Source organism: Maniola jurtina, chromosome 24, assembly GCF_905333055.1.
Source record: "Maniola jurtina chromosome 24, ilManJurt1.1, whole genome shotgun sequence".
NCBI classification, from domain to species: domain Eukaryota; kingdom Metazoa; phylum Arthropoda; class Insecta; order Lepidoptera; family Nymphalidae; genus Maniola; species Maniola jurtina.
Genome location: NC_060052.1, coordinates 3,706,069 through 3,723,644, shown reverse-complemented (window position 1 = coordinate 3,723,644; position 17,576 = coordinate 3,706,069). Strand labels below are relative to the sequence as shown.

General features: G+C 38.4%; 1 protein-coding gene across 1 annotated transcript; it reads right to left on the bottom strand.

The window, feature by feature from the left end:
• Window positions 1–1,108: 1,108 nt before the first annotated feature.
• Window positions 1,109–17,078, bottom strand: LOC123877549. Its single transcript, XM_045924361.1, has 8 exons — window positions 16,737–17,078; window positions 8,285–8,548; window positions 7,562–7,729; window positions 5,909–6,464; window positions 4,932–5,121; window positions 3,917–4,130; window positions 2,035–2,162; window positions 1,109–1,244 (listed from the first exon to the last, which is right to left on the bottom strand). The coding sequence occupies exons 2-8, from the start codon at window positions 8,538–8,540 to the stop codon at window positions 1,164–1,166; spliced, it is 1,593 nt and encodes a 530-aa protein (XP_045780317.1). The 5' UTR covers window positions 8,541–8,548; window positions 16,737–17,078; the 3' UTR covers window positions 1,109–1,163.
• Window positions 17,079–17,576: the final 498 nt, after the last annotated feature.

Sequence of the window (17,576 nt, the reverse complement as noted above, 5' to 3'; positions counted from 1 at the left end):
ACGCGCCCTTAAGAGTTGAATTTTAAACAATCCTTTCTTAGCGGATCATCATCATCATCAGCCTGTGGACGTCCACTGCTGGACATAGGCCTTCCCTAAAGAGCGCCACCACACCCGGTCCTCAGCATTCCTCATCCAGCCACTTCCCGCCAGCCGCTTTATATCATCGGTCCATTGTGCTGGAGGGCGGAGGCATCTTAGCGGATGTCTAAGTCATAATAGCTATCTGCATGCCAAATTCCAGCCCGATCCGACCAGTAGTTTGAGCTGGTGTTGCTTGGTAAGTGCCAGCTTAATAAGGACGGCATAAATGTTTAATGTTATTCAGTATCACGTGCTGAAAGGATTTACGTAAATAATTCTACAGCCACATATTCTGTATGCAAATTAGATACCTAGCTATTAATAAATTACTGTCATTAGTTAATTTGGGATTTTCACTCTACACTCAACGGGTGGGCGTTGCGCTTTAAAAAAAAAGTTTTACCGATTGAATGTAAAATGTGTTATTAATTAGTAACGAATGCGAACAACTTTATTTTGAAAGTAAGTGGATATTTTTGATTAATTGCAACTGAGGTTTTTGAGGCTAGGTATCATTTATCAATACGTTTCAAGGAGGCACTTTATTATATATTGCGTTATCTAATACCTAATTCCTAAAGGACAGCGAGAGATAAGTAATTTTAGCAAAAGTTTATATTCTCGATCACTAAAATGTGTTATACTATTATGACAATTTATCATGTGATGTAATAAAATAACTGAACCAATACCTACTGATAAAAATTTAGTGAGGGGAAAAAATTTGATTACCTACCTAACTCTTCCTAATTCCTCCTTCCTTCTATCCTAATTAATATTCTTAAAATTGCTAACTAAAATTCATTTTGAATTCAACACTTTAACATAATATTATTTTAAGATAGGTACTTAACTAATCTAAATGCAAAATTATTTAAAAATACATCTTAAGGTGCAAACACATTACCTACTGTGTTGTGGGATTTTGTAGCCGAAAGCCGTACAAAGGATATTAGGATATCAAGACGTGTATACTGGTCGTCACTTCTATAAACCTATTCTATAAACTCCAACACAGTGAAATAAAGTGTCTACAGTTTACTGAAATGCGCTTTGATTCAAATGAAAATAATCTTTATTTATAGCTCGCTATGGTACACTTCCGTAGTAACTTTCATTTCGTGCTCGTGGAAAGCCGCGCAGTCCGCGGGATATTTGGCCTGAAAATAGGAAAATTATTTTCTTTTACAAGTGATTTCACTGTTCACAAAATATATCTGAACTCAATTGCAAGCCTAAACATAGTGACGTATCTTAAGGTAAAGTCTAGTTTACATCGTATATTTTTTTATAGCAAAAAATTGCTATAAAAAAATCGACTGTGCTGCAATTTTTTTGTACCAATGGAACCCCATCTTTATGTTAAAAAATTTGTTACCTATGGTCGTAGTAGTATAGTCGACTAGAAGTGCCATTATAAAGATTTAAAGAAATATAACTACTAAAATAAAAAGAAAGTGATATAAAGTTTATAGAAAAATCTGATTTTACTGTTTTGGCATTACTCCCTTGCTCCCAAAATTGTACCTGCTAGGCATGGACCTATAAATACTCGTTAGGTTATGAATTTTTACAAATGATATAAAATTATAACTTTATTTATTGAAGGTTAGTTTAATAAAATCGATATTTGGCTCATTCGATTACAATCTGTTGCGATCTTTTACAAGAATTTGTCGGTCGGTGTTTTGACGGTTTTTATTTCGGTCTTCCTCCGAGACTTGAAACGATTATTGTTATTGATTTATTGGTGTTAATATCGTGAACTAGATTTTCCGACAGCAATCGCGCTCAAATTAAACAATTTGTTTTATCATTATTTTTTTTAGACTAAATCTCTCGAAGAACCGCTAGGCGTTGTAACCTGTGTTCTTCGCGCAAGTTTTGGGAGGGTATTCCAATTATTTGTTTTTTTTTTTTAATAATACCTGTATATTACAGCATACTTACATCACAGTTGACATCGTTCTGTATCGCATTGTAGAGATCCCAGAACCCTTTGCCGTTTTGGAAGCTTAATGCCGCCGATGCGATCAGGCTGCTGAGCTTAGTTAGGCCAGCTTTGAAGCCTGGGAGACCTGCAAATATTATGTCACTTTAGTCTTCACTGTACATCACTAGGTACCAGTGATTAAAATGTGAAAAGTGTGTAACGTTGTGAAGGCGTTACATTTTTTTTAAATAAATAATTCGACGCTTGACAATTCTGACGGACAATGTTACCCGCCACGACTGCGTCCGTAGTTGTTTCGTGCAGCCGCTTGAAGCAGGAGGGCACCTCTGTCGCGCGGCGCGTGCGCAGAATGGCGAGTGAGCACTGGGGAATCGTTTTTCACGTGAGACGCGTGCAGTTGCTTCTCCAAAAATTAACGTGTTCCTGTTGGATATTCAGGAACACAATATCCCTTTACTTGCACTACCAACTACTCCAGTGATCTTGTAAACCCGTTATACGGGTAAGTACTGAATTATTCGCCGTATTAGGATAGTTTTATTTCGTAGCTAACCCACGTGTCATGGATGACCTTGCATTGTTCTTTAGAAAATTATTTTACCTTATTTTACTGTATTTAGCCAATGCAAGCCTTTCATTTTGTTTAAATAATCATTTTATCTTTTTCAAATTACATTAGACCTATAATAGCCTTTTAATAGTTAGTATTTCACCTTGATAATATAATATACCTACCTACTTTGTAAATTATTACTAGCTGCCTTCCGCATTTAATATGATCTTTTCTTTTGTATGTTAACGTAGCTTCACTCTTTTCCTTGTAACTCCGTCTGATTGTGACCACGCATACTACCATCTCACGCTGTGCTTCCGCTTGCTTGTGCCGCGTGGTTCACGATCGGATGCGTAGTGAGAAACTTTGCTCACCCACTGGAATGTGCGTTCCAGGTTCCACGGTACCCCTCGTGTTCCACGGTACCCCTCGTGTTCTTGGTACTCCTCAAGATTCACTGTGACCCTCAAGATTCCACGGTACCCCTCGTGTTCTTGGTACTCCTCAAGATTCACTGTACTCCTCGAGCTTCTCAGCACCACCTTGTGCTACTCTGGTCTACGCCAGGCACGCTTACTCGTGGCACCCTCTCCTGGTGTCACGAACCTCCAGGCGCACCTCGCGGCACCCTCTTCTGGTGCCACGGACCTCTCAGCACCTGGCCGGCGGCCTGCAACCGAGCACCAACCAGCGCGCATTCCACCTCCCTCGAAGACCATCTCGCCGGGTCCCGCTACCTCCGGGACGTCACCGCACGGCACAGCAGGGAAGTACCGCCTACTGCAAGCCTTGGAGACTGTAGTGACAACCGCGAAAACCTACGACCCTACCTACTTACCACTAAATAAATTCTTGTGTTGACTTTGGGGTGTTCTTTAATCTCTTCACCACTGACCATCCCCCAACGTCACAAGTGTTTGTTTGTTGGTTTGTTCGTGATTTTTAGGGTTTCGTATCTCCAGAGAAAAAAGGAACCCTTATCGGATAGGATTACTTCGTTGTCTGTTTGTCCGTCGTGACTTTAAATGGAATCAAACCTATAGGGTACCTCCTGTTGACCTAGAAGGATGAAATTTGTATGGAGTGCTCGAAGGGTCTATAGATTCGAAGCACGAATTCGATGACCTCCAGGTTGAGAGTGTTAGTAGGTATCGTAGAAACAATAGGCAGGTTTATGTTGGAACACACTTTTTTTGAAGAATACGGAAAGCGTAGTTGCTTGTAAGTGTCAAGATGAAGAATGAATGGATAAGATAGACGTATGAAGTATGAAGTGAGGATCGGTGGTGTGAACTTGTAGAACTTGTATGGATGGAGGTGCTCACCATGTTTATCCTGGTCATGGTGCCTGTTCACGACGCACATGAGATGTTCCTGGCAGTGTGGAGCTTTTATGGAGTGCTTGTAAGCCCTGTAGACTCGGAGGACGGGTTCGATGACTTCCAGGTTGAGGGTGTCGGTCAGTCTGTCAGCGACCGCGTGATAATCAGCTCGGTTGGCGAACTTCTGGGAGGCGGACTGCGCCATTTTTAGGATTTGCTGGAAAGTTGAATAGAAAATTGGATCATCATGGTCAACGCATCATGTGTGAGCACTGGCCTCTTCTCAGTGAGAGAAGGGTAATGATATAGTCCACCACACTGGTTAAGTACAGATTGGCAAACTTCACACACTTTTGAGAACATTATGGTGAACTCTTAGGTATGTAGGTTTCTTCACGATGTTTTCCTTCAAAGTTAAAGCAAGCGATTTTTTTAAAACGTACATAACTCCGAAAAGTTACAGGTGCTTGCCCGGGCTCGAACCCTCGATCTCCTGAATAGGAGGCGGACGTCCTAACTACTAGGCTATCACCGCTTTTTGGAAAATTTAATAGAAAGTTATAAAGTTAGTATAGTATAGTTAAGTACCTATTAGGTACATATTTAGAACGTATATCAAAACAAGAAAGTGGCCATTTTAATTTCTTTTGATTAGAATTGAGGGTATTGATGGATGATCATGATCATAAAACTGAACTAATTCCAGTGCGGGATAGCGCAAGTGACGTGCGGGGCGTCCCGCCGCCTCATACCCGATTGCTATCTCGACCTGTCGCGTAGGTAGTTTACTTCTGCCTTTCTGGTACCATTTCTCCAACACCAACACCAACACCATCACCATTACTAACACTAGCTTCTCCTTTCAGCAAAGGTTGCCTGGTAGAGATCGCTCTAAGCAATAAGGCCGCCTTTGCACACAATTGTTTTTTCTGTTTTCTTCCTTCTGTGTTGTTCGTTAAAATGTTTTTGTGTGCAATAAAGACTTCTATCTATATATCTATCATTTTTTAAAATTTACCTTTGTGTAGTCCATGGCTGGTTTAACATACTCCGAGACATCCGTGTCCATATCGAGGTACTTCTTCAGCACATAGTTGATCAATGTGGAGATGGATTTTTCTGGATTATTCACGTTGAAGTGCGTCGTCTTGGGCAGGCCTTGAGAGTCCAAGAAACTGTTCATTATGTACTGGATTGAGGATAGGTATCTGAAAATTGTAATAGGTAGGTTTGTAGTAGGACGTGTGACCTAGTTATGACACTTTTTGATTGCGCCGGTTTTTAATAAACGTTGACCCAAGTCTGTTACTGGATGGGTGACCGAATTCAGAGGTCTAAATTTGGCCTTTCCCCAATGCTATGAAATGTATGCTAAACTATCGGTCCCGATTATTATCACTAAGACCTGATTAGTATTAACTAATAGTCCTCCCTGTAGAAATCCGAGAGAAATCCTGTATTTTCAAAGGAGCCATATGCGGAAGGATCTGAGAACCCCCACCGCATTATTATTCAAGAAAACCTCTACCATTACATGATTAATGGCAAGTGGTCACCACTCAGAACGCTTAAAGCCAGAGGAATTCCGCTGAAGGAATCCATGAGCTCGATAATCGATATCGGTACATGAACAAAAAAAAAGATTCGTCAATCTTCCCCAGAAAGGATCGAACCACAATTTATTTTGATGAGTAGGCATCCGACAGACGGGACGTGTGCGTGTTTTTACGTAAACACAGAAATGCAATATATCACATTGTTCCCGTAAACCCTTGCAAATGGGATCTGGTTAGCGAGTATAATATGAGATTGGCGAATGCTATGAATCTAGATCAGATTTCTTTATCATATAAATGTTATGTGACTTTGAAATCTGGAAGGTCGCAGGCGCGAAGCCCACTCGTTGAATGTAGAGGTAAAAGGGGAGAAAATGTTAGTTTTTTTGAAGAAAATTAACGTTGACTAATGTTTTACATAAAATGAATCAAAGCTTACCTCTGATACACTTCTGGTTTAGCAATATGTACCACCATATCGGTCAAATACTTCGCAACCGCTTTAATCCAGTGTCTCCTAAACGACTGATTCTCAAAACTCTTGAACATCAACTCGAAACTGAGTTTCCCATCAGGTCCCATAAAAGATTTCGTGGCTTTCTTAAACCCTGATTTCTCCCAAATAGTTTTCCCTAACTCCGAATTGATAAATACATCCCAGTATAAGTGGGCCTTCTCCAGGAATGGGGGTAGGAATGACGCGTGGTCCTTATGCTCATCTGCTCTCTTGTCAGCCTCTTCGTCAGAGAACGAGTTTAGAGTGTTCATGATCATTGGCATCATTCCTGCAACGTTCTTATTCCCTAGAAACCCTGAAGCCATGCTCAATAGACTGTCCATGTTTATGTCATTGGATTCTTGGTTGTCTGCTTGTCTTTTCTGACGCTGGTTTTGCTCGCCATTTGACGTCATCTGTTGAGCGAACATTGATACTACTGATCCCACGAGAGATGGGTCGATTTTTCCATCTTGGCCACCTAATAAGCCACCCAGACCTGAAAATGAAATAGTTACAAGTAAATCATCTTTGATCAAGGAAGCTGCGAAGAGTGGTGATAGCCAAGTGGTTATTGACGTCAGCTTTCTATTTGGAAAGTCGGGCGTTCGATGCCGCGGTACGCACTTCCAAATTTTCGGAAGTTTTGCCTGAGAGTTCTCCATGTTCTCAAAAGGTGTGTGAAGTCTGCCAATCCGCACTGGGTCATATTTTCTCCAAATGATCTTTAAAACACATAGTTCGAAAAACCGATAGATGTTGATCCCAAGATGCTAGAATGACCGGCCTCACACCGGAGAGCATTTGATATCGCCTGTCCACATACAGGGCAAGATAAAAGGCAAACGTAGACCTGACCGTAGACGAACATCCTGGCTTTAAGAACCACGTTTCGCCCAGACACCGGGGCATCCTCAGGAGATACACCTTACAAGAAGACAAGGTGCGTCGAGTGGTGTTGGGATTTGTGTGGTAATGTGTGGTGGTGGTGCGTGTGGCTTGCTTAGCGGCTGGCTTTTAGTGCATGTTTATCAGTGGGAGGGCGGGCGTGCATGTCACATGCTGCATGTTGCACCATACAGATTTCTTTGGTTTGGCGGATTATAGCAAATTAAGCTTTTGGTTCCTTGTACATCATGGACTTCCGCAAAATAACGCCTGCTTCTATACTACAGATAATGATGATGAATGTATTCTAATTTTATGTAACCTTTAACAGGGCTCTCTCCGTCACTCGCTTCATACAATCTAAGTTCCAATTTCATTTGAATATTAAGCAACCAAATTTCATGAAATTTTGCAGACATATTCTATAAACTAATATCTGTGTCTGCGGTGTTTTAGATTTTTCTAAAAATATGTAGTTTTAAAATTACAGGGGCTCAAAGATTTGTATGTAAATTTTTAAGACCGCGTAACTTTGAAACCGAATATTTTAACAGAAATCTGGAAAACCACAGACACAGATATTAGTTTCTAGAATATGTCTGCAAAATTTCATGGACTTTGGTTGCTTAATATTCAGATGAAATTGGAACTACGTTTGTATGAAGCGAGTGACAGAGAGACCCCTCTTAAAAACTAAAACTAACATACCTGACACCATGCTCAGTATATTCTCCATGTTGTTTTCTTTGGTTTGCCGTTTCTCGCGTTGAGGCTTGTCACCGTTTGAACCCATCTGGCTAGCGAACATGGATACCATCGAGCCAACCAGGGCTGGATTGATTTTACCATCTTGACCTCCTAGTAAACTACCCAGACCTGGAAACAGCATTCAGAATCACACTAACATTATATTGGCCAAAGTTTGTGTATATGTGTGTGTGTTTGTTACTTCTTCACGCAAAAACTACTGGACGGATTTGGCTGAAATTTGTAATGGAGATAGGTAGGAGGGAAGGCACTGGCCCCTGACACGGTCTCATCTAGATTAGGAGACTCCATGAAAGCTTATGTAACGGATTTTTGATTAATAAATTCATTCATTTCATTCATTCATTCATATTAAACTAGCCGATGCCCGCGACTTCGTTCGCGTGGATGTAGGTTTTTCAAAATCCCGTGGGAACTCTTTGATTTTCTAGGATAAAAAGTAGCCTATGTGCTAATCCAGGATATTATCTATCTCCATTCCACAGCCAAATCCGTCCAGTAGTTTTTGCGTGAAGGGGTAACAAAGATACACACACACATACACACAAACTTTCGCCTTTATGATATTAACAGTGTGACGTGATAGTGTGATTGGTGTGAAGTGTGATCATATAGAAAAATAATATGATGGGTGTGCAGTAAATGCAACTGTGCCACACTTACCAGACAAAACGTCGCCGGCATTCCCACCATCCTGTCCCAGCATCGATCCCAGGTTCTTAGCATTGTCCCCTTGCATCAGCGTCCCAACCATATTGCCTATCGCGGCAAGCCCTTCCATTTTGTCATTCCCACCTTCTCCCATGTTCTGCAGGAATGACGACGCAAGCTCCAATAAAGGGTTATCGTCATTCCCGTTACTTAGTATCGGGAGACTTAGGATTTGACAAATAAGTAGAACTAAGGGTATTTTCGCCATTTTTGGACCTGAAAAAAATTTGATTGTGATAAGTTTTTATAGTTATTGCGTACCGTTTACATTGGTGTAAGAGGTCGAGGATCATATTTTGTTGTAAGTACACTTATTTAGATGGTGCCTACGCAGTGTATTTTTTGGGGTAGCAGGTAAAGTGATTTAAAACAAGATAAAGTTAAAAATAAAAATAAAACCCGACTGCGATCGTATTAATAAACGCTGAAATATTATAGTAAAACTGGTTTTTGTCGCTTGGTATATTTTAATGTTGCAATACATTTATATTTATGAATTCAAAATTTTTCCTCTTTCATTTGACATCCTACTCGATACAATTGCAAAAAAAAAAAATTGGAGACTTCCACTTTTTTTTTTGATGTAACACCATATGATATAAAATGTAGCCTATGTTACCCGGACTCTTACGACGAATCAATCGACACCTCATCCATCAAAATCGGCCCAGTAGTTTAGGCGCTACGGTGTAACACACAGAATCTGGATGCAAACATACATAACTTCCTTTTGACTTTGCCGCAGTCGGGTGAAAAAAATGTTCGTTGTATCTTATCAAAAATCATCAGTACTATCACCTGTCTTCGTTTTTGCTAGTTCTAATTACATCCTATATACTCTGGTACACGACCGATGTATTTTTAAAACCGTAATTACCGACTGTCTGGTATTAAGTATCTTATCTATGTTTCCGACTATCAGCTTTCCTAGACAGGTTACTTAGTATCTACGAGTAATATTATTTATATATATCAGTCACAGCAGTGCTATGGCAAAATTAAAAGCAGAACCTATCGTCTAATGGATTATGGACATCAAAGAACTTTACTGATAAGGTAATCGGGCATTTTGGACTCGCCTTTACGAAAAGTTGTTGACAAGAACCAAAATAGTTTTAAATCACACTAATCACACTATCACACTACACACTTCACACTAATATTATAATGGCGAAAGTTTGTGTGTATGTGGGTATGTGTGTGTGTATGTTTGTTACTCCTTCACGCAAAAACTACTTGACGTTTTTGACTATTTGGAAAGGAGGTAGATAATATCCTGGATTAGCACATAAGCTACGTTTTATTTCGGAAAATCAAAGAGTTCCCATGGGATTCCGAAAACCTTAAATCCACACGAACGAAGCCGTAGGCATCAGCTAGTCAAAGACAATATTGTAACCTTTTTGTTGCTGATCAAAGATAATGTTGTAACATTTCTGTATAATATATGTATGTATGAATATTTGATTCAAAATCGATGGAGGCAAAATGTTATTAAACTTTACTTTTCAATGTTTAATAACATTTCAATACTTTTTATTTCATGATAAGTACAAAAATTATTTGAATTTTTTCGAGATTGCTATGGCCTATGACCCACAACAACGCGACCTACGAGTATATCAGTGTAGATCAAAGCCGTACCTATTTGAACTGTTAATTTCGTTTGTGTCCGCTGTGGGTATGGTTTCCATACTTCAGTGCCCGTTTACCTTTCTATCAGTTCCGAAGACGAAACAATTCATTCCAGCTGCTCTTGGTCCATGAAAAATATCAAGAGAAAATATATATATCATATATATATCAAGAGAAAACTATTTGAAAGGAGTTTACCAGCCATAATTTAAAAATAACTGTCGTGTTAAAAGATAAGAGCAAGACGTTTAGTTTAACATATTTTTTCGCACCCATTAATATGCGATCTCGCTTTTAATTATGACCAGAAAATTCTTGTGAAACAGAAGTGATGCGTGAAGAAATTTTACCAATCTTTTATTCATCAGTTATCCGTGACTAGTGGTTAAACAGTTCGGCCTCCTCTTCTGGAGAGTCCGGGGTTCGATTTCGGACCTTCTAGCTATAATATTAGACTCGACAGACGGACAGCCGAACAGACAGACAGACAATAAAGTGATCCTATATAAGGATTCCGTTTTTCCTTTTGAGGTACGGAACCCTAAAATAGAACGGATCTTCTGTTAGAATGACACTCTCATAGGAAACATATGAAACACTCATAACTCCGAAAAGTTAAAGGCACAGCGTGTTCGGGAACGAATTTCGGGTCCTCCGAATAGAATACCGAGGTCTAACCATTTGGCTACTGGCTAGCGTCGCTTATTGTTAGTATCGCCTCAGAATACATAATATAATTATAAAGAATACAGAAGAGTATCGCGTAATAACATCATGTAGCAAAAACAAAATAAGTTATACCTACCAAGATTAGTCTAGCATCGGTCTAGATTAGTCAACCAAACTTTCTAGAAAAGTATTCTGAAACAAGGAAAGTATCATAACTTTCCTTAGAAAAGGTCTGATTCACGCTATAATGAGATAGGCATTGTTAGGTACGTATGTAACATACAAGTACTTAACAATAGCTAAAGATAAGTAGGGACTAGGTACCTACTGTAATATCAGTCTATTTACTTAGTATATTTCGTTTCAAATCTAGATAATTTAAAGAAAGTCGATTTATTTAGCTATTTTAGGCTTACATACTTTTCAAAAGGAACAAAACACTGATTATAACAACGAATGATAATTTTGTAACGTCTGATTTTAAGGTGAAAACAAACTATGGGACGCGTCCGTAAGGCGCGGTTCAGAGCCGCGATAGGTAAGTGTGCTCTGTACACAGTCGTTTGAGATGCGGCTTGCAAGATATCTCTCGGACGTCGCGTCCGATCGCTCAAGGTTACGGCCGCGAATCGTCCGATAGTTAGCACAGTTCAATTGTCCTTTATGTATTATCCAGATACCTATAGTTGCGGCTATGAGCCGCGTCCGTCAGCCGCGTCCGATAAAATCTGTTTCCACATTCAGCCCCGTGATCATCACCTACCAGTGCATAATACTATAAAAACCGGCCAAGTGCGAGTCAGACTCGCGCACTGAGGGTTCCGTAGACGGGTTTTTCCAACATTTTGCACGATAAATCAAAAACTATTATGCATAAAAATAAATAAAAATCTGTTTTAGAATGTACAGGTAAAACCCTTTCATTTGATACTCCACTTTTATAAATTAATAAGTACCTACTACTATACTCCACTTGGTATAGTTATCTTACTTTGAAAATTGAAACATATTTTTTTTTAAATGATGTGACCACAAATTCGCGGTTTTTAGATTTATTCCTGTACTTGTGCTATAAGACCTACCTACCTGCCAAATTTCATGATTCTAGGTCAACGAAAAGTACCCTATAGGTTTTCTTGACAGACAGACAGACAACAAAGTGATCCTATAAGGGCTCCGTTTTCCCTTTTGAGGTACGGAACCCTAAAAATCTGTACAAAAGAAGACTTGCCCCGCCTGACAGACTGATTTTCTCGTATCAACGCACAGTCTATCTGAGGCCCAACCGCTCGAGTTATTTGGGTTAGGCACGTCAGGGTAACAGATAACGTTTAAAATGTGGGTACTTACAAAAAATTCGCATTGAATAATGTCTTAGGAATTTCCTATGACTGTCTTTTGCATTTTAAGTAAATTGTCGACTGTTATTGCTTATCTTATAATTACTTTTTAGATAAAGGGTGCGCTTTTTTGCTTAAAAGTAAATAGAGTATGTAATTACTTGGAATATCGATAAGCAACTTGGTGAATACTAATATAATCGACCTCCGACCCAAAAAGAGGGGCGTTATAAGTTTGACGTGTGTATCTGTGTATCTGTCTGTGGCATCGTAGCTCCTAAACTAATGAACCGATTTCAATTTAGTTTTTTTTAGTTTGAAAGGTGGCTTGATCGAAAGTGGTCTTAGCTATAATCCAAGAAAATCGGTTTAGCCGTTTGAAAGTTATCAGCTCTTTTCTAATTACTGTAACGTTCACTTGTCGGGGGTGTTATAAATTTTGTATTATTATATTATTATTATTAAGGGTCATTTACGTAGGTATCTATGTACTATGTTTTACCTTTACTTCGGAGACCTTTACACGGTTTTCACCTGATTTTGACTGCTGTCCGTCCGTCCGTCTGTATCTTAGCAGGATGTATCTCATGAACCGTAAATGTATCTCATGACCTAGGAGATCACATTGATCTCCTGGTCTCGACGTCTCGGCTAACATTAACTTCGGAAGATCCATAGAAGCCAAAGCCAAGACTGCCGCAAAAAAACTAGGCATTCTTAACAAGGTCAAGCAGTACTTCACGCCGCGCCAACTGATTACTTTGTATCAAGCACAAGTCAGGTCGTGCATGGAGTACTGCAGTCACCTCTATGATGGCTCTGCTAAGTACCAACTAGCAGCTCTGGATGCCGTTGACCGTCGAGCTAGGAGACTTATAGGCGAAGACTCTCCTTTGTTGGCGAAACTTCAAAGGCTCGATCACCGCCGTAAGGTCGCCGGCTTATCGGTGTTTTATAGGAGTGTGCACAGGAACTCTTCGATCTTGTCCCCCCTTCACCATTTTACCACCGAACCGCAAGACGTCGGGCGAGTTTCCATCCTTATGTCGTCGACATTCCATCTACACGCACGAAACGTTTTGCGTCTTCATTCCTCATACGCATGGCTAAGGTTTGGAATACTCTCCTGCGATCTGTGTTTCCTACCAATTACAATCCGGGTATCTTTAAAACAAGAGAGAATAGCCACCTTCTAGGTAAGCGCGTCCCATCTTAGACCACATCATCACTTTCCATCAGGTGTGATTGTGGTCAAGCGCTTGCCTATAGTGAATAAAAAAAAAAAAAATAGGTAGGCAGAGTTGAATTACAGAGTGTATATTTTTGCCGCTATAATAATATGATGATGACGAATTTCAAAATGGCCGCAATGCAAATAAAGAAATATTAAAAAGCACGTAATGTATAACACTTTTTTATTTTTATTTTTCTAGTCGAAGGGTTCCGTACCATTGTATCTTGTACGATGTACGGAACCCTTCGTGTGCGAGTCCGACTCGCACTTGACCGGTTATTTTTGGACAGAGTGGTGTAAAAAGAGGAATTTTCCCAACTGTACGTCGAGCCTGACTTCCTAGCGGTATACCGTGACGTCACTCGTCAGGTCGTTCGCCTTTCCACCTGACCGCTATTCCATATGATTTTATACTCTATAGTGTGATAATTTCAATGATTTGTTACTTTTTGTATCAACAAACTACCAGACAGATCAAAAATAGTAGTCCTAATGAACTTTTTTATAGAACTAATACTTATAATATTATACTAGTGACTCGGCCCGGCTTCGCACGGGTAGCTTATTACAATTTTAATATACGAATCTCTATTTTTTTCAATATAGAACTCACGTTAGTTGCTTATAAGCTTACTATGGATGAAATAATTTTTAAAATAGGTTAAGTAGTTTTTGAGTTTATCCTACTTTTATCTTATAATAGTTAATTTTCGATGATATCCCTCAGTAGTCTTGATTACTAAGTAGGTACCAACGCCATACCTTGAACAATTCGTGTATCTCCATATTCCATACTAGAGTCGTATTTATTCGACACTTTGCACTGAATAAAAAGTTTGTAAGTAACTAAATACATATGTAACTATTATTACATATAAAGTAGGTCAATCTAATAACTAATTTATACCTACCTCTAATTACACAACGATGAAAAATCACATCACACTATTTATCACATTGTTTAATTTATCGATTTAACTGTTACGACGAAGGTTTTGCCGTAGGTAAATCACACTATCACACTAATATTATAAAGGCGAAAGTTTGTGTGTATGGGTGTGTGTGTGTATGTTTGTTACTCCTTCACGCAAAAACTATTAAACGGATTGGGCTGAAATTTAGAATGGAGATAGATTATACCCTGGATTAGCACGTAGGCTACTTTTTATCCCGGAAAATCAAAGAGTTCCCACGGGAAATTTAAAAAACCTTCATCCACGCGAACGAAGTCGCGGGCATCAGCTAGTACACTATATACTTAAAATACCTACCTACCTAAATAACGTTTGTCGATGTAAGTAAATATTATTTATCACAAGGTCATACCAACCTACATCTTTATGAAAAGCGACGAATAACAATAAAACCAATGCAATTTATTGTGTGACCAAAGCGTAAACAAGGTATTTCCTACTTACCACGATCTGGGTAGGTAAATAGGTCTCACATTATACCTACTGTACCTAAAAATGCAGTGTATATAATATGGCCTGTATCCTACTAATATTATAAAGAGGAAAGATTTGTTTGTTTGTAACCGATAAACTCTGAAGATACATAACCGTTTTCATACTTAATTCACCAATAAATAATAATAATATTTTTTAGATAATTTAACTTAAGTAGGTATTCATTTCATTTTATTGTAATTACTTTAAGATTTATAAGCTTAGGTATTTTCTATATTCTTTAGGTTTATTGTATTTTATAATTGTACGACTATTGTTATCGGTGCACGCTGTAACTGCCTGTAAATTGATTTACACGAGAGCTGTGAAATTTAAGGATTAACTTTTATAATTTGTGTAATTCTGTGGGTGGCTCTTGTAATAAATAAAATAAAATAAATAAAAAGCCACCTTATTTAGAAGTAGCATAACGGTTTTTCATAATTTGTAACTTTATTACTTTAATTTTTACATCATCGGAACTCTTAACATTATAACTCTTAACATTATTAAGCATGTCGGTGACGCGACCTTGAAGTTTTTTCTCACCCCTAATCGCCCTAGGCACCTCAAGGAGTTTCACTTCAAAAAGTTCGCTTTTGAGGCTGTCCTTATTATATTTTGCTAAGGGAACAAAGGCATAATGTCATCACGCGAAGGCTCTAAAGGACTACATGTCTTCGGTAAGAACATTTCACGTCCCTATGGATGTTGTTTTAATGTAGTGACAAGGTTAAGGAGCCTTGGCCACCTCGCTACATACATCACACTTAATATTATAAAGGCGGAAGTTTGTATGTGTGTGTGTGTATGTTTGTTACTCCTTCACGCAAAAACTACCGGACGGATTTAGCTGAAATTCGGAATGGAGATAGATAATATCCTGGATTAGTACATAGGCTACTTTTTATCCCGAAAAACCAAAGAGTTCCCGCGGATTTCGAAAAACCAAATCCACGCGGACGAAGTCGCGGGCGTCAGCTAGTAAAGGTATAAAGGAAACTGTCTTAATCTACAAACTTGCCAATTCCGGACAGGGATATGTAAAACGCTTAGTAATCCAACAAACCACCTTACGTCTTTATTTTAAACTACCTATGTATCTCTTAGCCTGGGGTACAAGTACGTCCTACTCTGTACATTTATTTACACTGACTATTCAGCCGTGGATACGGCACGCGGGAAAACTTCCCTGAAAGGGATATTTTATAGGTACGGTCGGCTTCAGAATTTGAGTAGCAATTCCGCGAAACTATTGCATCAAAAACCTGTCGCACTTATGACCTTTTTCTACAAACACGCCTCATATTATGTCCTAAACATGTGCATAACCGTGCTAGGCAAATATGGTCATTTAGGTGCTAAACGACTTACGGCCCTTGACTGTACATGTCACACTTCTCACATCACGAGCCTCTAGGTAGGTAGGTCTTATAGCATAAAAGGAAAAAATCCGAAAACGGTGAATTTGTGCTTACATCACAAAAATTTTTTTAAATGTGTTTTAATTTTCAAAGTAAGATAACTATACCAAGTGAGGTATCATAATAATATGAAAGATCTTTACCTGCATATTCTAAAACAGATTTTTATTTATTTTATGTAAAATAGTTTTTGATTTATATCGTGCAAAATGTTGAAAAAATACCTGAGTACGGAACCCTCGGTGCTCGAGTCTGAGTCGCACTTGCCGGTTTTTTGGAACCGTACTTTTGACATGACAGTAATTGCCCCATAGAGTTAAAATGGTGCGTGATAAGTGATTTTGTACGAACAATACTTGTGTGGACTTTCTTATAAATAATGTAATAATATTATAACATCTTCTGGTGCCAAACGATTAGGTAATTACTATTGCTAGCGGAGATGTTTTGATAATATGTATCTAAGTACTAAGAAGTAGGTATTATAAACCAAATTATCATAGATATGTAGGTATGTCAATTGAGTAGATAGGTATTTAGTATTTACCTTTATTTTTGTAAGTAGGTATCAAGTATTTATAATACTCGTAGATATGATTTGCTAAACTTGAAAGAAATTAAAAGAAAGAAAAACAGTTAAAATTTTAAGCTTACCCACAAACTAGAAATTCCAAATTCAAAAACACGAATAACTCTTCCGCAAATCGCTTATCAACTGAAATTGTTCTTATTTACACAGGTTTATAATATTAAGCGATAATTTTCCAGATAATTTTCGTGACGCTAAGCACCGGTAGACGAGCACCACGTAATCATTTCGCAAATTCTATTTTTAAATACACAAAAAATACGTCAGCACTCTGAAAAAACTGAATAAAATAAAACTATAACCTTATTCAGGAAAAAATTAAAAAGTTAACTTGACAGTTATTTGAAAATCGAACACGGAAAAGCACTTTCGCGGCGTAAGCGCTACGTCGGCACGCGTCGATATTCTTTTTCTTCTGAACCGAGTGCCTATTTTCATCTTTATCATTTAAATAGCGCTGTCTCGTTCTTACACAGGTATGGGAAATCTCAGTACGTTTGTCCTTGAGTTCTTCAAGAAATTAAAAGTCCCGTTGAGATTTTACTTCTCACTTGCACCTATTATTTCGAGTTTAGACGAACAAGAGATAGTTATATAATTATCGGTTGGGTGTGAAACGTGACTGTCAATGACCGAAGGCTCGAAGGATCAAAATAATAAATAATCGATTTACTGTTATATCCAGGTTATGCCACTGTCAGGTCCTTTGACCTCATTTTCATAATAATTACATATTTATTTAGCTTTAAGAGATTTGACCAAAAGTCATACCTACCTAGATAATTTATTAGATGAATTAATTAGTGGTTAAACGAACTTACCTGAAGTGATGTTTGACCATAATTATATGAGACGTTACATCCGAAGAGATTTATTTATTTTCGATTTATTGCCTTGAATGCCTA

Excerpts from the sequence above, each read along its gene's own strand:
- LOC123877549 (XM_045924361.1), bottom strand. The coding sequence starts at position 8,540 with ATGGCGAAAATACCCTTAGTTCTACTTATTTGTCAAATCCTAAGTCTC. Across the intron at positions 7,730-8,284 it reads TGCCGGCGACGTTTTGTCTG|GTCTGGGTAGTTTACTAGGA; the intron begins GTAAGTGTGGCA and ends TGCTGTTTCCAG. Across the intron at positions 2,163-3,916 it reads CCATGACCAGGATAAACATG|GTCTCCCAGGCTTCAAAGCT; the intron begins GTGAGCACCTCC and ends TAATATTTGCAG.